A 25,867-nucleotide genomic window follows, 5' to 3' on the forward strand; every position below is an offset into this window, starting at 1 on the left:
CCTGGGGAAACAGACATGGGTGCTTTGCTGCTGCTGTGCTGTCACATTCTCTCTCTCCTGGAGGAGGTGGTGCTGCCAGGGTCCTGCCCGGGTTGCAGCCTGATCCCCAGTGAAAGTACCCAAAATGGTGGCTGGAGATGCTGCTGCGTCTCTCTCTAAAGTTGGCAGTTTTGTGATCAGCACATGGGATAGCAGAGTAAAGGCACAGCACCCACTGAAACAGCTGTTGTAACCCTGGGAAAGGTATTTATCTCTCCCTTCCTCCCTTTCCAGAGAAACTGCCCTTTTGGGTTGGAACAGGGGACTGGTTGTTCTATGCACAGAATAGGTCTGGTTTGGCAAAGATGAAGCACCCAGACCATCTCTTTGTCACCGGAGCGCCATGGGGGATGTAGGGCATTTTCCATCCCTTCTCTTCTTGATCTTTGGATTTTATTGCTGGCATTCTCCTCTCCTGTGTCTGATACTTCCTGGGCTGTGAGCATGAAGAGGTTACAGCAGCCGGGTGCCTGCTGGGCTGAGTTAGCACTTCCCTCTGCATCCAGAAAAAGGGTGGCGGGGTGTGCTGGGGGGAGGCCCGCTGCAGTAGGTCGGAAAAGGCTCTTTAACCACGTCTCCCTCCCCTCCCCAGAGGCCGGCGAGGAGGGGGAGGCCGAAGGGAAAGGCGTCCATCTGGAGTGAAGGATGAACCGCGGGCACGTCGGTGGTCTAGAGCTGCAGAGTGCCCGCGCTGCGTCCGCTTCCTGCGCGCTCCCCGCCTGCGTCTGGCCGCCCGGGGGCCCGCGGACCCCGGACAGCGGCACTTGGGCTCACGGAGGACAGAGACCGGGGCCGGAGCCGCAGGAGCCGCGGGCCTGCGAGACCAGCGCCCCGGGGAGCCTGAGGCAGCCTCGCTCTAGTCCTCCCTCCCGGCAGGAGCCGCCGCGGAGCCGGCAGCGCTTTTCCTGCAGCAGCGGGCGTTGGGACGCGGCTGGGGCCGAGCTCTCCCCAGCGGCCACCGGGCTGAGCGGCTCCCTGGACTCGGCCCCCTCCAGGTGACCCAGTCACCCCGACCCCGGCTAAGAGGAAACAACGCCTGTGGGAGAAAACTTAGATTTTGCTTTTGCACCTAACTCCTGTAGCTGTGCAAGCTCTGCGGAACCCTGTAAGGTTTCACCTTGCACTTGACTAGTGTTTGAGAAAAACTGCAGGGCCTGGAGTGAGAGGAAGACCCTTATAAACTTTGGGGGCGGGGACATTTTCTTGGAAGCGACAAGTAGCCTCGGACCTACAGTGCCTGGGCCAGTGACGTCATCCCCCGTTCAGACACTCTGAAGGGTCTGGACGCTGCTCCATGACCAACACCAAAGACCCCAGGAGAGCCATGGAGTCTACGCTGGCGACATCCAGTTCTGCCACCGGCCCGGTCACCTTCTCCCACGTCTTCGGTCAGCAGTGCCAACTTATGGAAGCAGGTAGGAAGTGTGTCCTGTGGGAAGTGGGGCGCTCCAGGGTCCCCAGAGGCAGAGGCCTGTGTGTCTGTGTGCCTGTCTGTCTCGTCTCTGCCGCGATGTGATTTGGAACGTGAGGTTCAGCTAACCAGTGACGTGCTTGCCCAGCACATTCACTTTTAAGTTTCTAGAATGTGCCACAGGACTGAATGTGCCGCCTGGGCTGGGTAAGTGAGGGCGCCTGTTGGTCTCGCCACCCCTTTTCTCTGTGGTTCCCCAGAGGATGCGGGAAGGGGCGTCAGGAGGGATCTGATGACATGGTGGATGTGGTCATCGTTTGGGGGCAACAGCCAGTCCTAGACTATGTAGTTGCCTCTCTGTCATCTTGCCTCTCTGCTAAGAGTGGGGGTTAAGCTGTGCCACTCCAGTCACCATTGGAGTAACTTAGATGCTCATGAAAGGGTCCACCCCGATCAGCGTCTCCCAGCCCTTTGCTGTGCTGTGGGCATTCCTCACTAGCCTTGGAGCTTCCAAAAAACTCACACTTTATGCGAAGTGGAAAACTTGGCATGGGCTTCAGCCTTACCCTGTGCCAGCCATCTTGCTACGATGTGCATTTGGTCACAAAGAAAACCAGGTTGGGGGTATGGCTGGGTGCAAATGGTCACTGTGGTGGAGCCCACAGACTTGATCTCCGATTATGCTGGCGTCACACAAGACACAGGATGCCTGCTTCCCCACTTTCTCAGAGTTCATTCCTGTCGTTGGGAAAAGAGCCATGTGTTTCTCCAGTGGTTTCCTGGGTATGAAAGTGTTAATTGTGCATTTTGGCTGTGAGTCTCTGGAAGGTGGTGAGGAGAGAGCACTGCCTTCAGGAGTCTGGGGGCTTGAGGTGGTGTTTGCATAACCTTGGAAATTGAAGACCCTACCCCTTTCCCTTGGGAATCTGTCTCTAGCTGTAAAACAAGAGAACTGGACTTGAGGCTGCCTGTTTCATCCAGGCCTTAGATTCTGTGAACTTAGAGGAGCCTAGTGCAATGGAGAAAACAAGCTCGAGCAGTTTTTAAGGATGGGATGTGTTTGCACAAGGTGGAGGCTCATGGACTAAGTGGATGAGGGCTCTGAGACGTACTGCCTGGATTTGAGTCCCAGCTTCACCTGTTACAAGCTGTGTGACCTCAGGCAAGTTACTTAACTTCTCTGTACCTCAGCTTCCTCATCTTTTAAAATGGGGATAGCAGGCGCTACCTCACAGAGTCATTGCAAAGATTCAACATGTTAATACATGGAAAGCCTCAGAACTGTGCCTGGTGCCTAGCCAGCACTGTTTTAGTGTCAAGTGTTTGTTAGTGTTTCTAGGAGATGTGGGGGACATTGGGCAGGCATCCTTCCAGGGCCCGGTCAAGGCATCTCTGTTTGCAGAGAGCATAGCTGCCTGTGGTTCTAGAAGATCAAAGCACTGATCACACCCCTCTCCACCTACAATTTGATTCTGGTTTGTCCAGAAGTTTGAGAATCTCCCACTGCGTATACACGAGGAATATTTGACCTACAATAGCTTAAGTGCCTCTACTTCTGCATAAGGAGGAGGGCTTGCGGGGTTTTCCTGGACTGAAGTTTCACACACCTTTCTACTTCTCTGGAGTTACTGTGGGAAGGCAGATTGGATTTCTAAAGTGCCCTGAGTGTTGTCCCCTGTGGCTTTATATCTAAGCTTTTGGAGGTACCCAAGCCTAAATCAGGTCATGAAATCCTCTGTCTCTTTTGAAAAAAATCCTTTATGTCAGGAGAGCAGTGCAACACAGAATAGTAATGACCAGCGGTCTCAAGGGAGAACTCTCTCCTTGAAGAAATGAAAAGAGGAATAATTAACCTCTACGTCAAAAGCCTTCACTCAGGTAGGTGAAGGGGATTGAGAGCAAACACCGAGATGTCTCCAGCCAGGCATTTGTAGTCCGGTTGGTATCATAAATGAGATCTTAAATGAATGTGAAAACGATTCCACGACTTCAGGGGATCACAGCCTGTGTTCATCATGTCTGTTCCCGAGGGAGAGGCACGTGTATTCACTGAGCACCTACTAGGTGCTTTCTCTGCACGGTGCCTGGAACCGCAGAATCCAAAGAGTAAGTCAGCCTTTCCTCAAGGAGAAGATGTTCTAGTTGGTCGTACATGTAAAGCATACTGAAGGAAAGAGAATTATGCAGGATTTGACTGTTTAATGATTCCATTTCTGAACAGCCCTTGCTATATATTTTATGTAAACTCTCTTACTTAATTTTCAAAGCCCCTAAACAATTTCCATAGGCAAAGGAAATGCTCAGGGGTTGCCTGCATGCCCATGTTCATGCAGCAGGAAGGTAGCAAAGGGGAAGGTGAACCCTGGTCTGATGCCCATCCCTGTGCCTTTAACTTCTACAGCATGTGGTCCCCTCTGGGTGATGACTTGGATTAATCTTTTGTATCTGTAAGTATCTCATGTTTTAGGAGAACTTGATTCCTGAGAGATGGAACAGTCCAAGATGCTTAGTGGGGTGGAGGTGGGGGAAATGGGCATAAAAGGGCACATTGAATTTAGGGCAGCAGGGGTAGACCCCTGGCAGTAAGGGTGTGATTGGGCATGGGTGGGTCCAACGAGAACTCTGACCCAGTTAGCAGTAATGGGATTGTGAAGGCCACAGTGGGGCCGTGGAAAGAGTATGGCGTTCTTTCCCACTCAATCCCAATTCAGCTGTTTTGCTGGTGTGTGAACCTGATAAACCCCAAAGCCCTGGACTAGGGGTTGACAAACTACAGCCCTGAGGCCAAATCTGGCCCACAGCTTGCTTTGGTAAATAAAGTTTTATTGGTACACAACCATGTCCATTCATGTACATTTTGTCTGGCTACTTTTGTGCTACTACAGTAGAGTTGAGTAGCTCTGACCCAGACCATGTGGCCTGCAAAGCCGAAAATATTTACTACCTTACCCTTTACAGAAAGAAGTGTGCTGATCCCTGCTCGAGGCAAACATCTGTAGCACAGGATCGGGGTAGACAGAATTTGGGTTGGGGGACAAGGTAAAAGGGCTCAAGCCAGAGAATGACGCTCTGACACATGCTTCCTTGCTGTCACTTTTGATGCTACGTGGTGCCTTGGTTTTTTCATATCCTCCCTCACTGCACCGTACACACATATAGTAGAGGTTGCTTCAGGAAGCATTTAGAGTAGATCTGAAAGTCTGAGGAAGAAGAGAGTTCCCACTGTGTGTCCAGATCTGTAGCACCTGAACTGGGCAAGATCACACCTGCCTCCTTTTCATGGCCACCTGGCAGGGAGATGGTGAGTTTCCTACTTGATGGGTGAAGTTTAGATGTTGGCAGAGGTGGGACTTAAACCTTAGGCAGCCAACCCCAAAGCCTGTACCCAAAAAAGGCAATCCTGTGGCCTCTGCAAAGGGTTTTTAAAGAAATGTGTCTTGTCTTTATCAAGGATTCGGAGGAGAGAGCAACGTTTCAGCTCTTTCATTGGCTTTGATTCTGTTGCCCACCCTTGTCCCTCTCCACGGTCCTTTGCCCCACTTCAGAATGGGTAGTCCTGTGGCATTAATTCTCTTCTCTTTTGAACCCCCCAACCCAAATTTCTTCCCCTTTCCTTTGGCCCCAGAATGGAAGGTGAGGTGGTAGCCTGTCTATGCAAAGCATGACTGCTGGTCGCTGCCATTCTCTAGTCTTCCTACCTCGCCTTCTTCAGGTGAGAGCCTAAGGCCACATTACCAGGCAGGCCACTGGTTGCCCTCACGGTATCCTGCATCACTCTGGTTTCCAGCTGTTTCTAGCATTTTACTCAGGATGTTGGAAGAAACTCCGAGGGGATGAGCTGTATAGACTCAGGCTGGTGTACTCTTCGTCTCCATGTAGCCTCCTTGGGCCCCAACATGTTTGACCAGGGTGCCACTCTGACCCGGTGTTTGGTCGTGTCTCTGCCGAGGGCTCTTGACTCACCCCTCAGCCTGACAGTCTGTTGTTTGGGGGACCCCAGCTGGCAGGCCGTGGCTGCTGGCAACTTCATCTCTTGCTGGGACTTGCTAAGTTGCCCCTGTGTCATCCTAGTTGATTTCCGACCTGCCCCATTTGGGTAGAGAGCATTTCCACAGGGTTACTTTGCTTGACCAGAAGGATTAAAGTCATTCTGGCCAGTATGTCCTGCTGACGCTGCATGCGTCCAGGCCCAGCTCAAGGGGGAGGGTGGAAGGGAGGAGAGGACAGGAGGGTGACAAGACTTGAGCACCTGGACAGCTGCTCTTCTGCATTACCTCTGGGTTGCAGCTCAGACGCTGCTCACAATGTTCTCCATTTTTATCATTAGTTATGGATCAGTCCTCAGCTCCTTACCATGTAGAAACTCAAACAAATGCAAGTCATGTCTGTCTGTCTGTCTCATGAAGTCAGGCCGGTACCTGGAGCCAGGGTCTGGTCATCTTTTGACTTTATTAGCTTGTTCCTTCTGAAGGCTGTCAGCTGAGCCCCCTTTCCTGCCTTTCGAACAATAGAGGAATCTATATGGATATGTAACTTGCATGTATTTGGAAGCTACTTGCCATAGTTATAAGCAAGAGAGGAGAGAACTGCTTTATTGCCTCTGCTATGAGGCGAACATGTTGGTGGTTTTGCAAAAGCTAAACGGATAAAGATGACTGAGCAAAGAGGAAAGAGTTCTGTTTCCTATCTTTTCACCTATGGGAGTGGGAACACGGTTTTAAGGTTTCCTTTTAGATCCCCAAGGAGTGGTCGCCTAGGACCTGCCTGGCTGTTTCTCCAGTGGGAACAGTACATTTTGACATTCAAGACAAGGAATTACCATAGTGACTGCTGGCAATCGAGTATAACCACAGCTGACGCTGATTGGGTGCTTATTCTGGGATGGTCATTATGCTATGTGCTGACATGTTACATCCTTGTCACATCCTCAGAAGGCAAATAAAATCATCCCCATTTTTTAGATGAGGAAACTAAGGCCCATAAAGGAAAGTATTTCTCTTAACTAGTTAGCGGTTGATCCAGGATTCGAATTCAGGCATCCGGATTCCAAGTGTCTACTTATTCCTGTTCCTCCATCCAGACCCTGTCAAATTTCCCATCTCCTCCAGGAATTCATCTCCAGAAATGTTTGTTGAACATCTGTGCCAGCAAATGAACGTTTGCTGAACGAATGTGGAATCTGCAGTAACTAGAGGTACTGAAGGTACTATCCATCCTCCAGGAGTTTGTAGCTTAAAGTGGGAGTGACCTATGTCTTCTGTGTTTTCACAGTACTATTCATAATGTGTTGTGTTGTGATTCCTGTTCATCAGTGGCTTCCTTATTAGGCTCTCAGCTTCCTGAGGTCAGGAACTGTCGTCTTGGTTGTCTTAGAGTCCTCCAGACCTCGGATGGTGTTTGCATCAGTAAGACGTTGACATGTCTGTTTTAAACCAAATCCTTTGTCCTTTTACAAGATGGCTGTCATCCCCATGAGAAGCTGTTAGCACAGTAGAATGGTGTTTGTGGAAGAAAATTATGGTTATGTTCATTCTCTTTCTCAAGACTAATTCTTCATAGCCCTCAAGTTAGCTTGCAGAATCAAGGGCAGTGGGGAAAACCATTTATCCCAATAGTCCCTTGGGCTGATCAAACTGAGTACTTTTAACTCCAGGCTCTTAAAGGGAAAGTGGTCTACTTGTTGGGCATAAGGGACAAGTGGTAGCACCTGCGGCTCATTGTCCTGTTCAGTGTCTCCTCTCTGCCTAATCTTCCATTCTCAGTCCAAAGATACGGTTTTCTCAGCATCCTGGTGATCTCCTTAGGATGTAGGTACTATCAGCGACATCCCTGGACCATACCTTGACCTCAGAAGTTCCCACTGATGGTGCTTGTTTGAGGGGAAGGCAACAGGAGCAAGCTGGATCCTTACAGCCTTGGGATAAGCAGGGACTTGTTATTAGTATAGACCTAAGAGCTCAATTGTTTGGGTTCAGAACCCGGTTCTACTGTTCATTAACTGTGTGACCTTAGGCAAGTACCTTAACCTCTCTGTGCCCTGGTTTCCTCATCTGTAAAATGAGGATAATGGTTTACCTACTTCGTGGGGTTGTGTGGGTCTGACGATGAGTTGATATGTATGAAGTGTCTATCACAGCGCCTGGCACAGAATGCATAATGTATAAACATCTGCTGCCTGTCTTAGTTGGCTCAGGCTGTTATAACAAAATGCCGTTGATGGAGTGACTTAAACAAAAAAACATTTTTTTCTTACAGTTCTGGAGGCTGAGGAGTCCAAGATCAGGGTGCCAGCATGTGTGGTGTCTGGTGAGGGTCCTCTTCCTGGTTTGTAGACAGCTGTCTTCTGGCTGTGTCCTCACATGGCTGAGAGCAGAGAGAGAAACAGACTCTCCTGTCTCTTCTTAGAAAGGCGCTAATCCCATTCATAATGGCTCCACCATCATGACCTCATCACCTCCCAAAGACTCCATCTCCTAATACCATCACCAACATAGGAATTTTGGGAGGACACAGACAGTTCACAACACTGTCATTATTGATATTTCTTGTTAGCACATCTGCTGTATCTTGCTTAGTGAGACAAAGTTTAAAATTAAATTAAAACATTCTTTGTGGTCATGTCTTTCAGACTAGTAAAAAGTTGCTACTTTTTCCCCTTGGCTAGTTATTACAGTTATAAAAAACACACATTCCATGATAGTTCTTTCTTTGACTCCCAAGGTCAGGAATCAACAGATCTATGAGAACTTCCATCCACCAATCACCAAACAGTGTTTGTTTACAGAAGGTCCTCAATGGGCCCAGTGTACCTGGGACAGTTCATGTCTTTCTTCCTGTTATAATTATTAACAGCACCTACATTCATTCTCAAGCATGTCCTCATTTGCATGATAAATTATATGGTCAGTCTTAATAAGGGCCATCTGAATAAATAAAATTCAAGTGTTACTTAAATGAAATGTGGAGCATCTGATCTTGGAGGAAGCCATACAAGGTTAAGAGACAGTCAGTGGAAGAAGTGAATGTTTGGTTTGGAACAGGGGCCAGACAGGTCAGGTGAGCTGAGTGCCACTTCTCAGCAGTTCTAGGAGGGCTGCCGACGTCACCAGATCTTATTCTCCAACCTAGAGTCCCGATGTTCCTATAAAACCTCTCAGTTCTTGACTGTGTATTACCAAATGCATGATTCTGGATTCTGTAGGGTCAGACTCTGTGTCCTGTCCTGACCCTGGACCACCAGTTTACAGGCTCTGGTTCAAGCCATCTGTTCTCGTCAACAGGGCTCTCATTCCAGTTTGTAGGCTCCTTCCGGCGTGAGTGGTAGGCCTACTGTTTGCTGTCCCATCCCCTACCTTTCCTTGAGTAACAAAAGAGCTGTATATTGAGGTCCCCACCCTGGTTCTTGTCCATATTCCATTGCACAGCAAATGTGGTCTTGCTGGGGCCAAGGAGTGCCCCAGGCCCGGGGGCTTCAGACCACTTGTTCATGAGATAGCCTCCACTTCGATAAATATGCTTTACTTCAGCTATGGGTGTCTCCTCCCTCATCTTACTCGTGGGAACCTGGAGAAGACTTGGCTGCGGATAGAGAATAGAAATAAACAGAAGGAACGTAATCTGGAGGCTCCAAGACGTTCCAGTTTTGGATGTGAGGTTGTGCCCGTCCAGAGTGGGTAGGCGGGAGCCGCCACGAAATGGAAGGTCTTAGGCAGACCATTAATGCACTGTTCCCAAGCAGCCCGGGGGGTCAGGAACAGAGCTGGCTCTCTGCTCTTGATGGTGGTACAGAAGGAAAAGGGGGCCATCTGAGATTTGGTGAGTTCGTGGGCATAGCTGAGTAAGAAGGGAAATGGCCCATTTGTAGAATATATTAGAGACCCCACTGTGCCCTCCGTGTGCCCTTCAGAAAGCGCTGGGATTAAGTGACTGGTGGGTTTCTCATTGGAAGGTGACTTAGGTGGGAAGAGCCCACCAAGCAGGGGGACTGTGAAGGTGCTCTTTCTTGCCCAGGGCATACTTAGCTTTCATACTCGATCTCATTTTTGGACATGTTCTCATTAGGTCCTATGTGGTTACTTGTTCCAGCTTCTGGAAAACTTAACGCGTTGATTCTTCTCGTCTGCGATCCCAAACCTTCTACCAGATAAACCTTTAAATTGAGGGCAAAGCTCTTAACCAGGCAATATTCCTCTGCCTCTCCCCAAATGAAATGGAGTGGCTTTAGGTGTAAAATACCTAAAGGAAAACAGTCTTCCGTGATGGTCCTCCTCTGATGTGGCTGGTGGGTGAGTGAAGCCCTGCCACAGTGAGAATTGCCAGACAGCAAAAAGTAAGGAGGGCTTCCATGCTGGAAAACCTCAAAGCAGTAAGGATTACTTGAAGACTTAAAACTGACGCTGTGATGTTTGGAGTAGGAGAGACTGTAAAAGTCCTGCTGTCAAAGACTGTGAACATGTCAAAATAATATATTAGTGACGTACTAGGGTTCTCGCCTTCCCATTCCCACCCCCACCTTTCATAGTGGTGACATTTGGACCTTGGCAGATAACCTATTTCTGGTTTTGTTATAACCTTAAACCACATTTTTCTTTTAGACATCAGCTCCTTTGACCAATTCCAATCTCACCAGCTTTTCTAAGGATGTAAAGAATAAACTAGATGAAACAGATATAGTCTTGGTTTTTTCCAGAAAGGTCAATGTGCTTTCATTGGTGCTTTGTATCAGCTATCCTCTCTAGAGCTATTTACTTCTATTTTAATCTACAGGGTCTAGTGTCAGTGCCATTAGGAGGGAGACACAGCCTCACACACCAGTGGGGAGATCAGTCCAGCGGGTTCCCATCTAAGGAAGAAGACAAAACTGCAAAAGCAGCCAAGTGCCCAGGCCGGGCTCCACTTGCATTTCAGGACTTCCTGAAACTTGAAATCTTCTCTTTGATCTTCCTGAAGTCATTATCAGTTACCCATAGTGAGGACAAGTTAGAAGACTGGTTAGAGAACAAGAGGTAAAGGAAGAAGGGAGGAGATTGTTTCCATCCCTGCTGGTCCAGGGAACTAGAAGAGGGGTGATGAGGCATGGGAAGAGAGCCAATTTTGGGGAGAGGGAGTGTCTTGGCCTTGATTCGTAGGTGAGAAGTGAATCTAAGAAGGAATTTATGTGGGTGGGTTCCTCTGAATTTCTGCAGTGACTGCAGCCTTGGTCAGGAGCCCCAGGGGAGACAGGACTTCAGGAAGTGGTCAGAGCTCCCTGGCTTTGATCATAAGAGACATGTGGGCTACCCGTCAAGGCTGTGGGAGACCCAGACTCTACCAGGGAAAACAGAAAGGTCTGTTTGGGTACGAGGCGGGGTCTACCACCTGATCAGAGCTCCAAATGAAGCCTCCAGAGGGCTGCGTGCAGGAATTAGGATTTGGTCTAGCCAGAGGAGCAGAGGCTGGGCAAGCAGGAGACAGAGCTGGGACATGCCCTGGGATGCTAGAGGCACATCTAGCGTGCCAGCACACACCTTTGTCAGCACAGAGGAAGTCTACAGCGTGGAGATGGGTGAAAAAAGGAAATAGTACCTTAGGAAGAGAACCCTCACACCTCCTCCCAGCCTCCAATGGTCAGCACCTCCACTGCCAGTTAAGTTGGGAATATTGAAGGGGGAACACCAGGGTATGAAGAGTTGGATTCTAGAGACCAGGCCAGTGACAGCTGAGATGGTCAGAAATGGTTGGGACCAGTCTACAGAAAGGACTCTGTAGAAGGATCTCCACATTTTTTAGTTTCATTGTGTCCAGTGTTACTGAGTGAGATCAGCTGGATATAAATTTCTAGGTTGGCTTATTTTTCTCTTAGCATTTTGGGGATGACATTCTTCTGGCTTCTACTGTTACTGTCAGCCTCTATTGATTTTTGGGTCATTTCTCTGTAGGTGACCTACCCTCTGTGAATTTGCTTTTAAAATATTAGTCCTGGAAGCTATGTAGTTTTACTACAACATGTCTGGGGATGGATCTAATTTTATTCATCCTGTTTGGGGTTTGTGCTTCTCAGATCTGAAGATTGATGTCTCAGTTCTGGAAAATGTTAAGCCACTTATTTCTTTGAACACTGATTCTCTCCCATTCTTTCTATGCCCCACTCCCACTCCCCTTAGAAAATCCTTGGAGACCTGAATTGGACTTCTCAATCTGACCTCTTTTTCATATTTTCCATTTTTGTCTTTTGGCTGTATTCTGAATAATGACTTAAAATTATCTTCTGGTTCATTAATTTTCTTTCTAGCTGTGTCTAATCTTCAGCCTAACTGAGGCAATCAGTTTCATTTAATGTCTTTTTTTTTTTTAAACTTCTAGATGTTCTATTTGAGCAGTTTTCAAATCTTCCAGGTACTCTTTTCTTTTTTTTTTAAATTAATCTCTTGTCTTGCTTGCTCTTGATTTTATATTTAATTAATTTAACCATTTAAAATCATGTTTTTCTGAAAAGGAATTTTATAATCCATTTCTGGCATTCTTGGGTATAGTTCTTTTGTTTTTCTCTTGACTCATGTCCAGAATAGCTTATTACCTCATGTACTTTATTTGTTTTTAACTACAATATTTTATTTTAAAAATTTTTTATTGAATTATAGTTGATTTAAAATGTGTTAGTTTCTGCTGTACAGCGAAGTGAATCAGTTATCCATATACATATATCCACTCTTTTTAAAATTCTTTTCCCATATTGGTCATTACAGAGTATTGAGAAGAGGTCCCTTTGCTACCTCATGTACTTTGTACATTTGGATTTTGAGCTCACGTTTGGGGTTTTATCTGTGAGATACCATTACCACAGGTAATGTGAATTTTTGAGCTGGAGACTTCCTCGATCCCCTCCAGCCCATGCAGTATAAATTTGAACCCAAACCCATTTGAGAGCAGGCTTGGGGTAATGAGCTATTAAGGAGATCATGTTCTGAGCCGTCTCAATCCAGGACTCAGACCCTGTCTCCCTTTGCTTGTGTGCAGGACCTTTATCCAAGTCCCCTCATTCCCTGATGGTGAAGCCCTCTAAGGCTGGCTTGTGAGTATATGTATGTGTATTGCAGTTCTAATTCCTCTATCCCAGCATAACCTGAGCCTGTGTGACCTGCCCCATGTGCCAGCACAACTCTAGCATCCACTTTACAAGAGCAGCAGATGCCTCTGAGCAGCCCAAGTGCCAGTGCATGCTATCACTCTGGTTTTCAATTTTATATTTCCTTGTAGGTTTGTGGATGTATTAGTTTCCTGTGGCTGCTGTGACAGATTACTACAGGCTTGGTGGCTTAAGCAACACAAATTTATGCTCTCGCTGTTCTGGAAGCCAGGAGTCTGAAATCAGTATCACTGGGCTGAAATCAAGGTGTCACAGGGCTGCACTCTCTCCAGATTCTAGGGGAGAATCTGTTCCTTGTCTCTTCCAGGGTCCTGTGGCTGCTGACGTTCCTTGAAATTGTGGCCACATCACTCCACTCTCTGCCCCCATGGGTACATTGCTCCTTCTTTTCTGTGTGTGAGATCTCTCTCTCTCTCTTTCTCTTATAATGACACTTGCGGTGGCATTTAGGGCCCGCCTGGGTAATCCAGAATATTCTCTTATCTCAAGATCCTTAACTTTATCAGGTCTGCAGAGAGCTTTTTTTCCCAAATAACATTTACAAATTCCAGAGATCTTCTGGGGGTCCATTTCCAGCCTTCCACAGGAGATTTCCCAAACTTCGAGAGCTCAGCTTTGTGTTTATTTATTTATTTTTTAAAAGATTTATTTATTTAATTTATTTTTGGCTGTGTTGGGTCTTATTTGCGGTGCGCAGGCCTCTCTCTAGTTGCGGCGCGTGGGTTTTCTCTTCTTCAGTTGTGGCGTGCAGGCTCCAGGGCACGTGGGCTCTGTAGTTTGTGGCACACGGGCTCTAGTTGAGGCATGCGAGCTCAGTAGCTGTGGTGCGGGGGCTCAGCCGCCCCGCCGCCCGTGGGATCTCGGTTTCCTGACCAAGGATCGAACCCGCGTTCCCTGCGTTGTAAGGCAGACTCTCCACCGCTGGACCACCAGGGAAGTCCCTCAACTTTGTATTTATAAGGATGCTCATTATATTTCCAAATGTTCTGTAGCATTTTTTTTCTAGTCCACTGTATTCCCTGGGAAAGAAAGACACCAAATAACCTCAAGGCTGGAGAGAGAAATGCACAACCCACTGTGGTGGGCAGTTGCCCAGAGGGCCAGAGGATGAAGATGCTAAGGTGTAGGTGCTCACTTGTGCTAGGGATGCACTTCTGAAACCCTGTGGGGCAAAAGGCTGGGCTTAGCTCATGCTAACAGGATGCTGCTCTCTGGAATGGCTAGCATGGCCCGAGTTCCCCTGGCCCACCTCTCCCCAGTCTTCGGTTCTCTTTGGCCCAGTCCGGACTTTGCCTCTTGGCTTTCATACGTGTGCAACTGATCCCAGTTTCTGCTCCCACCTGAGTCTTAGCGTACTCCATTCTGACAGCCAGTAACAGACCTTGAGTCTGTTCCTTGTTATCCCCTTTGCTTTAGCGACTGGACCAGACATGTGCCCTGGAATGTCTTGGGAACTCACTCTGTGTCAGTTGGGCATCACCAAAACCAGAGCCAGGCGGGACCAGAACTGAGCATTATTTCAGAGTATGCCTCCTCTGCAGCTCAAAGTATCTCACCCACAGGACAGAGCTGAATGCACGCCTGAAAATTCTCTCCTGATGCAAATCTTCATTCCTAGGGATGGTCAGGCAAACTTACCGAAAGCGTATGTCATGCTGCTTGTGACTCTTTGGAAAGTAAGACTTAACCAGCTTGTGTGAAGGCACTTGCAAAGTGAAACACCCTGTCCCCTTAGGTAATGAATGGAGTAGTTATGGTGAGCTTTCTGGCTCCATACACTCAGAGGGAAGACATAGCCTGCGTGGGTGGCTTTTGTTCCCACCTCTCTTGAAGTTGTGTTCCTATCCTAAGTTTGTGGCTAAACCTTGATGAAGAATGTTTTTACAGCTGGAGTTCCTCCCGAGAGGTCATCTCCATCATGAAATAGACCACAGGGCACCCTCTCCAGGCTGGAGATGTACTGTCTGTGCCTTCCACCAGTATTAGGGGTTAATTGTCTATGTCTCCCTGCATTGAAATTGAGTGACCCCTGAGGAAACCCCCCTGGGAGCTGTGCCAGGAGTTTGGCAGGGTGGGGTCTAGGGCCTAAGTTCAGTGTTTAACTGGCAGGCACTGGCAGAGAAGACCCCTGCCCAGGGCTCCAGGCCCAGGCATGGCAAGAACAGTGGCAGGATTTGGGGCAAGCCTTCTAAAGGGTGTGTGTGTCGAGGAGCCTATATGTGTGTGTTGCAGGGGGGTGGGAGGGGGGTCAGGGGTTCCTGGAATGACCTATGCTGACATCACCTGTGTCCCTGCTGCCCTCAGGTCCAGGCCCTCCTCGCTGAGAGGAGATGCTAAAGGTAACCAGTCCCCAGAACCGGTGATGGTATCTCCTCGTCCAGCAGCCCTTTCGCAAAACAATCCAAGTTTTTGCTGTCCTCATCCAGTTTCATAATGTTTTCCCAGAAACAAGGCTGAGTTGGTCTGGCAGCCTTCAGGTTGGATTCTGGGGGAAGCTCAGTCTCCCGGTGAGAAGTTTCTGAATGGGGCTGGGAGTCGCTTCTCCAATGGTAACATTTTTTGACTTAGATGGCAATTCGAGTGCCCAAGCTGGGTGAGATTACAGGACTGTGTAGTTCATAGAGAAAAAGAAATGGTGCTCATCCTCAACTCGAGTTGATTCTCTAGAAGAATCTTTGGGATCTGATACCCATAAGCAAATTTATAATACAGATTTGCGGTAGTGGAAGCAGAAGGAGTAGAGGGCCAGGCAAAGAGCTTTTATTCTCAGCTGACCTGCAGAAACTGAATAATTTAGATTAAAGAAAGCCCCAGGCACATTTTAGCAGCTGGTCAATTTTTCTGCTTGAAACAGAATTTCTGGGCTTTGTTTTACATGGAGACATAGTTTATTTTTAGGCCCATCAGGGAGGCTGTCAGGTGGGTAGCTCAGAAAGTTGGCCTGCTAGTGAAATACAGCCCCCATCATCATGTTGTCTTGTGACCTAGAAAGACTCTTTTGCCTGCTCTAGCATGAAGGACCAGCCAGTTGCCTTTGAGGGTAGTGAGAAAGGTCATGAGAAAGTTGAAGGTTTTCAAAGGAGGACATGCTTTCTTGCACAAAGCCCATTGCTGTAGGCCCAAGTGTAGCTCTTTGGCTAAGAAAGCTCCCGCTGAAATAGCTCATTCCCCTGGGTACTAAGTGTTCATTAAAAATCCAGTTTGTCAGGTGGTATGACCCTGGTTGTCCCCAATTTAAACAAAAGTTCCTTTGTGGCCACTGACACTTGGGAATAGAACCTTGGAGCCATGTGGAGGCCACAAGGCAGCTGGGGGAGCCTTTGCAGTGTTTCTTGGTTTGCCACTGATAAAGGATCCCAGCATGACATGAGAAGAACCTTTGCTCTTATCTTGTTTCCTGGTTGACTAAAGAATCGTGAGGCCTGCACTTCACTTTCGAGAGTCATAAACTTCTCAAGTGGTGAAACAGGCCAGAGCCCAGGATGTTGAGCCATAGAATTTGTTGTGTTTGCAGAAATCTGTCGTGGCAGGACCTATGCTCGCCCCGAACAGCATAATGACAGAGTCTCTAAGGACTTCTGTGAGCAGAACATAAAATTAACACTTGTTTTTCAAGACCAAAGAGAGAAAGGACAGGGCCACTGCTTGGGATGCCTTCTTGAGCTTGTACTTCTGGTTCTTCTGATCTGTAGACAGATGAAATCTACCGATTCAGCAGGTGCTTTCTTCTACGAAATCTCTCTATGGAAGAAAAGATGGGCACTTGGATGGAGTGTAGGCGTAAAGGTTTCTTATGCAAACACTCGGTGAGCGAGAATCCTAGCATCCTGCCTTGAGTCGTGAGTTTGGTTGACACACCATTTAATGGCACTGGTTCCTTGATGACAACAAAGTATGTATCTGCAAGGAAAATTACAGTCTAGGCAACGTGCGAGTAATTTCAAGTAATGACTCTTTGTTTGGGTGTCTCTTCCTCCTGGGATGCCTGACCATAAAAACGTCTGTAAATCCGCAAAAGGCTGTGTGCTGCTTTCCTGGGCAGGAGGATAAGGAGGGGGGTGTAGTTTTCCCTCTCTTTCCAGGTGAGTAGGGAGACAGCCCAGTCTAGCCTTGGAGGATGGAAAGGTTGTGAACGAGGGAGAATCTTCCTAGGTCTGTGCTAGCTCAGTCAGGTTCTTTCCCCCTAAATGGTCTTCTCGCACCCTGCTTTATTGCCCACCTGCTCCTCCGCCCACACTTTCTTCAGAGAATCACAAATCAATATTCGGTACTTGGGCTTATTCAGGATAAAATGTCTTTCTTGGCCTCGTATGATTAAAGCCTGGTTTGAAAATGTAGTGGGACTAATTAAGCATTTATGAGGGGAGGAAAATAGTTCTGTCAGCCTTATTGAAAGATTCAGCCTGAGCTAAACCCTGTGAGAAAAACAGGGGGTGGAAATTGCAGGGATGGGAATGTCAAAGGGAGAGCAGAGGCGGCTCTGGGTCCTGTTTTCAGGGCTGGCTTCATGAGAGTCAATTCAAATGTTGAGGTGTATGGAGTCCTCATTTAAACCCAGATGATGGTTGTCAGCCTCATCCCTGTGAGTTGGGAAAGGTGGACACTGGTCCAGCCACTTTAAATGGGCACAAATTCCCACCCAATGTCTGGGGGCTTTGCAATAATGAGAAAGGATTATAATCCTTCCTGGCTGACTCATAAGTGTTGGAGTTCTCTTACTTTCTGATATCAAAGGAGAACATCACTTTTCCCAAGAGTTGTAATAATTCTACCACTTTGAAAATCTCATTTAAAAATCCATCCCACGACATCCAGTACCTTGTAGGCCCAGGCAGAAGCATTTTGAGTAGAAGGCTGTGTCCTCAAAAAGTTTACAAAGCGTGACACTGGTCTGCAAAAGGGGAAAAAGTGACGGATGAATGTGGTTATCTGCCAGGAGTCGGGGTTGGTTTTGGACCCTTAGGAAACCTTTCTAGGCGATTCCACAAGAGCATGGACATTAAAGGCAAGGGTTTGGTGTCAGATCGGAGTTCAAGCTGTGCTCTGCTATTTATTGATGGTGTGACTTCGGACAAGTTATTTCTCCCCCATTGTTATTATTTTAAATATCTCCAAACCACAGCTTTTTGTGTAAAATGGTGATGGCATTTCCGTAAGGTAGCAACAGCAAGGAATATATAAAAGTGATGGAAAGTGTTAGAGGACCATGAACTTGGAGTAGCGCAGAGACCACTGTCGCCAACCAAAGGCAGCCTTGGAGTGGAGGTCTTGGAGCGCCAGGCTTCTCTCTGCGTGGCCCCCGCCGCCCAGCGCACACAGATGGAGTCTGAATTTTGATGAGCACCTAGTGCTTCAGTTCTCAGGTCGGAGGAGAATTCCACTCTTCCTCCCAGGCCTAAGAAGCCCATTGCAGTTCCTCATTGAAATTCTCATTTATTGGGGCCGCTTTGGTGGCTGCAGAGTTGGTGGTTTGCCCAATTTGTATGGGAGCACACGCTTTTAAAAGGCTACTTTAAACTGTGACTTGACAGGATAAACATGTCATTTAATATCTTCCCAACACTTCAACTTCTAGGACCAGGGTCAGCGCCAGGGCTGAGCTCCTCCTCCTCTCAGGTCTGGAGGGCGGGGCTGAGACCAAGAAAGAGACTGGTGTTAACAGCCACAGGATCGTCTCTTGTCTAAAGGGGGAAATGAAGACATGCATTGAAAAAAAAAAAATCAGATGATCAAATTGTTGAAGGGCTGATGAGAGTTTCCACACCTGTGACAATGAAATCCTGTCCAAGACAAATTCTATCATTCCATCCAAGATTTACCTACTGGCTGTGCCTCACAGAGAGAAACCAAAGGAGAGCTTGGCTGGGTCCAGGCGTTGTGTTCTTAGAGAGGTCTGGAAAGCATTGGCTTAAAATGGAATTGGAGCTCTCCCTTACCATCCCACTCATAGGGGGGCTGAGGTGAGGGTACTGGAAACTTCCATAATTGGAACTGTCAGAGGCACTCACTAAGCACCTAAGTTTTTAAAAATAGAGTTGACATATGATCCAGCAATCCCAATCCTGAGCATAGATCTGGAAAAAACACTAATTCAAAATGATACATGCACTCATATGTTCATGACAGCACTATTCACAATAGCCAAGACATGGAAACAGCCTAAAACTGTCATCTGTCCATGAATGGATAAAGAAGATGTGGTGTATACACACACACACACACACACACACACACACACACACACACACACACACACACACACACACACACAATGGAATACTACCCAACCATAAAAAAGAATGAAATAATGGCATTTGTAGCAGCAAATGGATGCAACTAGAGATTATCATACTAAGTGAAGTTAAGTCAGAAAGGGAAAGACAGATATCATATGATATCACTTACATGTGGAATCTAAAATATGACACAAATAAACTTATCTATGAAACAGAAGCAGACTCACAGACATAGAGGACAGACTTGTGGTTGCCAAGGGGGAGGGGGGTGAAGGATGGATGGATTGGGAGTTTGGGATTAGCAAATGCAAACTGTTACATTTAGAATGGATAAACAACAAGCTCCTACTGTATAGCACAGGGAACTATATTTGTATCCTGTGATAAATCATAGTGGAAAAGAATATTAAAAAGAATGTATACGTGTGTTATAACTGAATCACTTTGCTGTACAGTGGAAATAACACAACGCTGTAAATCAACTGTAGTTCAGTAATTTTTTTTTAAAAAACATCTAAGTTTTCCCCCAAGACAAGGTGTTTCAGGGCATCCAGAAGAGGCAGAATGTCTAGTTGAGTTAGGGGTCAAGATTCTTCTTTTCCAATATGAGTATCCTGTTGATCCAGTACAATTTATTGAAAAGATCATCCTTTCCCCCATGCTCGGCAATGCTCTCTTTGCCATGAATCAAGTATCCATATATGTGTGATCTGCTTTGGGCTCTCGATTCTGTTTTATTCATCCGTTTGTCTATTCTTGCTGTCACACCATTCCATCTTAGTTACTGCGGCATATGAGTCTTACTGTCTAAGAGTGTGAATCCTCCAGCTTTGCTTGGAATCTGACTAGTGAGCTTGATGGGCAAGCCAGGTGGACAGGTCAAGAGGTACAGCTCAGGAATGCGAATAACGCGTCTGAAATGGTGAAAGCTGACTCTCCTGCATGCACACTCGTGCTGAGTCCTCTACACGCACCATGTCAGTTATCCTTTGAGGTCTCTGTCATCCAAGGATGGCTGCTGTTGGAAAAGCTCCCTCAAAGTTCAGTTGCCGTAGTTGTTCTTGGCCCTGTGCATTCCATAATACATTTTATAATCAGTTCATCCATGTTCACAATGAAACCCTGATGTTGTTTGATTGGCATTTTATTGATTTATGATCAGTTTGAGGAGAATAGATATGTTTTCCATATTGAATCTTTTAATGCAGTGGTTTGGTGAACTTTTTCTGTAAAGATTCTGATAGTAAATAGGCTTTGTGGGACAGACAGTGTCTGTTGAAACTACTCAATTCTGCTGTTGTAGAATAAGAGCAGAAATAGATCTATAATATACAAATGAATGAGTGTAGCTGTGTTCCAATAAAACTTTATTTATAAAAAGAGGCAGTGAGCCAGATTTAGCCATAGGCTGCAGCTTGCTGACTCTTGTTCTAATCCATGAACATCTCCAAGTTCTTTCATACCTTCTTGCTCTGTGAAATCCGGAAGTCTGGGAACCATATCCTGTTATCTTTAACCACACCTTATAATCCCCTCCTCATAGTTCTGTCCTGCCTTGCGCAACAATTGTTCGTATTTTTATTGGAGTCTCTGATTGGTTCCTGAGCCATTTGAGACCAGGGACTAGGTTTTTTCCATTTCCTTTTACCCCCGTGGTGCTCTACGCAAGGTCTGGCACTCAGGTCCTTTGGGCATACAGAAGGAACGTGTATATATTAGATTTGGAGCCACCAGAGAGCCAGCCTGCATTTATTGATCTCCTGGGTCCTAACACGGCACTCCATGAGCCTTTGTGTGTGTGTGTGTGTGTGTGTGTGTCTGGCTTCTTCATTCAACATGCAGGTTTTGAGATACATCCGTTCATCCCTGCTGTTGTATCATCAGTCTGTTCCTTTTTGTTACTGAGCAGTATTCCATTGTATGAACGTACTCCCAATTCCTTTAGCCATTCTCCTCTTTTTTTTTTTTTTTTACATCTTTATTGGAGTATAATTGCTTTACAATGGTGTGTTAGTTTCTGCTTTACAACAAAGTGAATCGGTTATACATGTACATATGCCCTCATATCTCCTCCCTCGTGCGTCTCCCTTCCACCCTCCCTATTCTACCCCTCTAGGTGGTCACAAAGCACTGAGCTGATCTCCCTGTGCTGTGCAGCTGCTTCCCACTAGCAATCTACCTTACGTTTGGTAATGTATATATGTCCATGCCACTCTCTCACTTTGTCATGGAATATTACTCAGCCATAAAAAGAAACGAAATTGAGTTATTTGTGGTGAGGTGGATAGACCTAGAGTCTGTCATACAGAGTGAAGTAAGTCAGAAAGAGAAAGATAAATACCATGTGCTAACACATATATATGGAATCCATGAGCCTTTGAATGAATGACTGGACCAACCAAAGGAGAAGGACCTGCTATTTCTGTTTCTCACTGGAAATTCCTTGGTAACACCTCTTGGGATCACGTTTCTTTTAGAATGGCAGCACTCTGCACCCGGCTTCCAAGAGGAGGGTTTATTGGGGGCCACTCTTTCAGCACCACCTGGCGGAGCTGCTTCAGCCCTCTGCGATTTGAGTTTTGCTGTTATCTGACCCTGAGTGGGGAGGAAGAGAACCTGACTCGGCATAGCCTGCGGTGACCTTCTCTCCGTGATTTACAGCTTCACGCACAGAGTCGCTGGTCACCCTGAGAAGAAGTGACTCAGCAGATCACAGCCCCGGAGGCTGACAGGGGTCATTTGGGGCCTCTGGCACAAGGACACCTGGCAGCCTGGGCTGGCTCTCCGTCCTCAGAGTCAGCAACAGGACCACGTTCCAGGACTTCCCAGCTCGGGTTAGAAATTGGGCTCCCTTGGAATGTTTTCTTTCACTTTTGGTTGTGTTTTTAAAGCCGTACCATTTTATTTCTCTAGTGCTTAGAACACTGGTGAGCACCTTGTAGTTGCTCAAAGACTTCAGATCTAACTAGTGTGGTTGGTGAGCTAGCCAGGTGGACAGCCTGGAGGAGTGAGAACAAAGCATCTGGAATGGCAGTAGCTAAATTTCCTGGTGTCCACAGCATCCCAGACCCTGCCACGCTCTCTGCATGCACCATCTCAGTTACTCTCTGCCATCCAAAGCCGGCTGAAACTGAAAAAGGCCCCTCAAAATAAATCCACGTAAATGGGGGCTAAAATTTCAAAGTGAACAGAGGTGGTGGGATTGAAAATATTTTGGAATTTTGTATTAAAACTGCAATTAAAAACTTAGAAATAAGTTTCCTTAAAGTAACAGAATTTAAGTTGGGGAGAGGGTATGAAGGAGACTACAATTTCAATAATATATTCTCTTGTTAAAAAAAATAACTGTAAAGCAAATATAGCAAAGTGGTCATTTACTAATTCTGGGTGATATTGTATTCTTTTTTTGTCAAAAGACAACTTTATGGAGATTTAAATCTATACAATTCACCCACTTAAAGTGTACAATTCAGTGGTTTTTAGTATATCCACAGGTTTGTGCAACCATCACCAAAGTCAGTTTTGGAGCATTTTTATCACCCCACAGAAACCCTGTACACTCTAGACATCACTCCCCTCTCCCCTCCCCACACCCATTCCACACCCCTCCTCCCCTGCCAGCCCTAAGTCAACTGCTAATCTTCTTTCTGTCTCCATATATTTACATATTCTGGACATTTCATATGAATGAAATCATATAATATATGGTCCTTTGCATCTGGCTTCTTTCATTGAACACCATGTTTTCAAGGTTCATCCATGTCGTTCCATGTCAGTGCTTCATTTCTTTCTATGGCTGGGATAGTTCCTTATGCTTTTCTGTAGTTAAGAAATTTCCCAACCTGGCAAGATATTCTATTGTGGTTGTATTGGAAGAATTTTCTTACCTGCAGGAGCTAAATATTGCAGGGAGGGGCACGAGGAGTGCAAGGGATCAGGTTCAGTTGTTAATTGGGTGGTAGGGGACAGTCTCAGTGTAGAGGTGCTCTTAGGGCAAAGACTGAAAAAGGTGTGAGTACCTAGGAGAAGGTGATCCAGAGTAAAGACCTGAGATAGAGGCATGTCTGGATGGTTCAAGGAATGTCAAGGAGGCAGTGAGGAGTGAGGGAGGGAGAGAACAGGAGAAGAGGTATTGGGGTGGGGTGGGGACTGGAGATCACTTAGGACCTTGTAGACTGTTGAAGGCATTTGGCGTTTTCTGGGTGAAATGGGAAGCCATGAGAAGGCTTTGAACAGAGCAGCAGCTTTCCTGACATTCAAGTTCAGGGGCCCCTCTGGCCATAGTGTTGGTGATGGACCATAAGGACTGGAGGGCAGAGGCAGGGAGTCCAGTTTGGAAAGAGTGAGTGTGACCGTGGCTTGGATTCCAGCACAGGGAGATGAGACAGGACTCACAGGATTTGCTGATGGATCGAATGTAGGGGTGTGAGAACAACAGAAGAGGTGGTGCTGGCTTTAAGAGTCTTCTCTGAGTGGCTGGTAGAATGGAGTGGCTATTGTCTGACATGGTAGAGACTTGAGAAAGGCAGGTGAGGGTTGAGGGGAAAGATCAGTGATTTTTTTTTAAAGATTTATTTATTTATTTATTTTTGGCTGCATTGGGTCTTTGTTGCTGTGCGTGGGCTTTCTCTAATTGCGACGAGCGGGGGCTACTCTTTGTTGCAGAGCGTGGGCTTCTCGTTGCAGTGGCTTCTCTTGTTGCCAAGCACGGGCTCTAGATATGCAGGCTTCAGTAGTTGTGGCACAAGGGCTCTGTAGTTTTGGCTCACGGGCTTAGTTGCTCTGTGGCATGTGGGATCTTCCCGGACCAGGGCTTGAACCTGTGTCCTCTCCATTGGCAGGCGGATTCTTAACCACTGCACCACCAGGGAAGTCCCAGTGATTTGGTTTTGATAACGTTGTTTTTCAACCTTCACTTCTCCATAGAGTATGGTTCTGACCCAGCGTCTATGTAGTATTACAATTGCTAGTTTGGTCTCTCCTTACAAGTCATTTCTCCTGGGAGATGTCACCAGTTCTGCCTGACACTGGGTTTAGGGTACCTGCTTGTACTTCCCTTATGGCCTGAGCTTACAGTGCTGTTATTGCACAGATGGGCAGGCCAGGGTTGACCCTCTGCCCTGTGCTGGCCGGGACCACCAGTGAACACTGTACATCCCCACTGGGAGCATAGGGGATACTCACCATTAGTTTGGTGGCATCCTTCCCTACAGACATGAAGGTACTTCCTATTCTCATTCCGAAGTCTCCCATTTAATGTTTAGGACAAGAATGAAACAATGTACAATCCCCAGTTGTGTTTCTGGGTCTCCCAATAACTTTCTTCTACATTTCCCCAGACTTTTCCTATTTTCTATTCCCCTTTGGGCAAAGGTGTGCACACACGGGTAGTGACATTGGGTAATGATTAAAGTGAAATTGACAGCTCCCTGTTATTAATGAGTAAAAATAACCAGACACTGAAAATGAGAGAGGAAGATTTATCTTTGTTTTAAGAGTTAAAAATCTCTCGGGAACTTCAGTGCATTACTGAAATAAATGGCTGTAACTTTTCCTGAGCACAAATCAGTATTTTAAGGTGTAAAAGGCTGGCTAGAGTGACAGATTATATTTAATATTGAGGTGACAGTGGAGATAGCATCCTCTTCATTTGCTATTTTTCCAAGTTAGGGCTTCAAAGGGAATAGCTAGGGAGACAAACATTTATTATTTAAATTTTCCACTTCCTTTAAAAGGTTAATATTGCTGTTGTACTTAAAGAAAAAAAACCTCACAAAAATATGTTTTAAATATACATTTGTCTACTACCCAAAGCAATCTACAGATTCAATGCAATCCCTATCAGACTACCACTGGCATTTTTCACAGAACTAGAACAAAAAATTTCACAATTTGTATGGAAACACAGAAGACCCCAAATAGCAAAAGCAATCTTGAGAACGAAAAACGGAGCCGGAGGAATCAGACTCCCTGACTTCAGACTATACTACAAAGCTACAGTAATCAAGACAGTATGGTACTGGCACAAAAACAGAAAGATAGATCAATGGAACAGGATAGAAAGCCCAGAGATAAACCCACGCACATATGGTCACCTTATCTTTGATAAAGGAGGCAGGAATGTACAGTGGAGAAAGGACAGCCTCTTCAATAAGTGGTGCTGGGAAAAGTGGACAGGTACATGTAAAAGTATGAGATTAGATCACTCCCTAACACCATACACAAAAATAAGCTCAAAATGGATTAAAGACCTAAATGTAAGGCCAGAAACTATCAAACTCTTAGAGGAAAACATAGGCGGAACACTCTATGACATAAATCACAGCAAGATCCTTTTTGACCCACCTCCTAGAGAAATGGAAATAAAAACAAAAATAAACAAATGGGACCTAATGAAACTTCAAAACTTTTGCACAGCAAAGGAAACCATAAACAAGACCAAAAGACAACCCTCAGAATGGGAGAAAATATTTGCAAATGAAGCAACTGACAAAGGATTAATTTCCAAAATTTACAAGCAGCTCATGCAGCTCAATAACAAAAAACAAACAACCCAATCCAAAAATGGGCAGAAGACCTAAATAGACATTTCTCCAAAGAAGATATACAGACTGCCAACAAACACATGAAAGAATGCTCAACATCATTAATCATTAGAGAAATGCAAATCAAAACTACAATGAGATATCATCTCACACCAGTCAGAATGGCCATCATCAAAAAATCTACAAACAATAAATGCTGGAGAGGGTGTGGAGTAAAGGGAACACTCTTGCACTGCTGGTAGGAATGTGAATTGGTACAGCCACTATGGAGAACAGTATGGAGGTTCCTTAAAAAACTACAAATAGAACTACCATATGACCCAGCAATCCCACTACTGCGCATATACCCTGAGAAAACCATAATTCAAAAAGAGTCATGTACCAAGATGTTCATTGCAGCTCTATTTGCAAGAGCCCGGAGATGGAAACAACCTAAGTGCCCATCATCGGATGAATGGATAAAGAAGATGTGGCACATATACACAATGGAATATTACTCAGCCATAAAAAG

The 25,867-nt window shown here is 46.2% G+C and overlaps 1 protein-coding gene across 2 annotated transcripts in view; it reads left to right on the forward strand.

The window, feature by feature from the left end:
• The first annotated feature begins 545 nt into the window (after positions 1-545).
• Positions 546-25,867, forward strand: part of KAZN (kazrin, periplakin interacting protein) — a 1,134,217-nt gene continuing 1,108,895 nt past the window's right edge. The window contains exon 1 of one of the 2 annotated variants that reach the window (XM_067721094.1): positions 546-1,454. In XM_067721094.1, the coding sequence (XP_067577195.1) occupies positions 1,334-1,454 (121 nt within the window). In that variant the 5' untranslated portion in view covers positions 546-1,333. The remainder of the gene's footprint in view (positions 1,455-25,867) is intronic. The other variant, XM_067721083.1, reaches the window with a different exon arrangement.

This window comes from Pseudorca crassidens, chromosome 2 (assembly GCF_039906515.1).
Source record: "Pseudorca crassidens isolate mPseCra1 chromosome 2, mPseCra1.hap1, whole genome shotgun sequence".
In the NCBI taxonomy this organism is placed as follows: Eukaryota; Metazoa; Chordata; class Mammalia; order Artiodactyla; family Delphinidae; genus Pseudorca; species Pseudorca crassidens.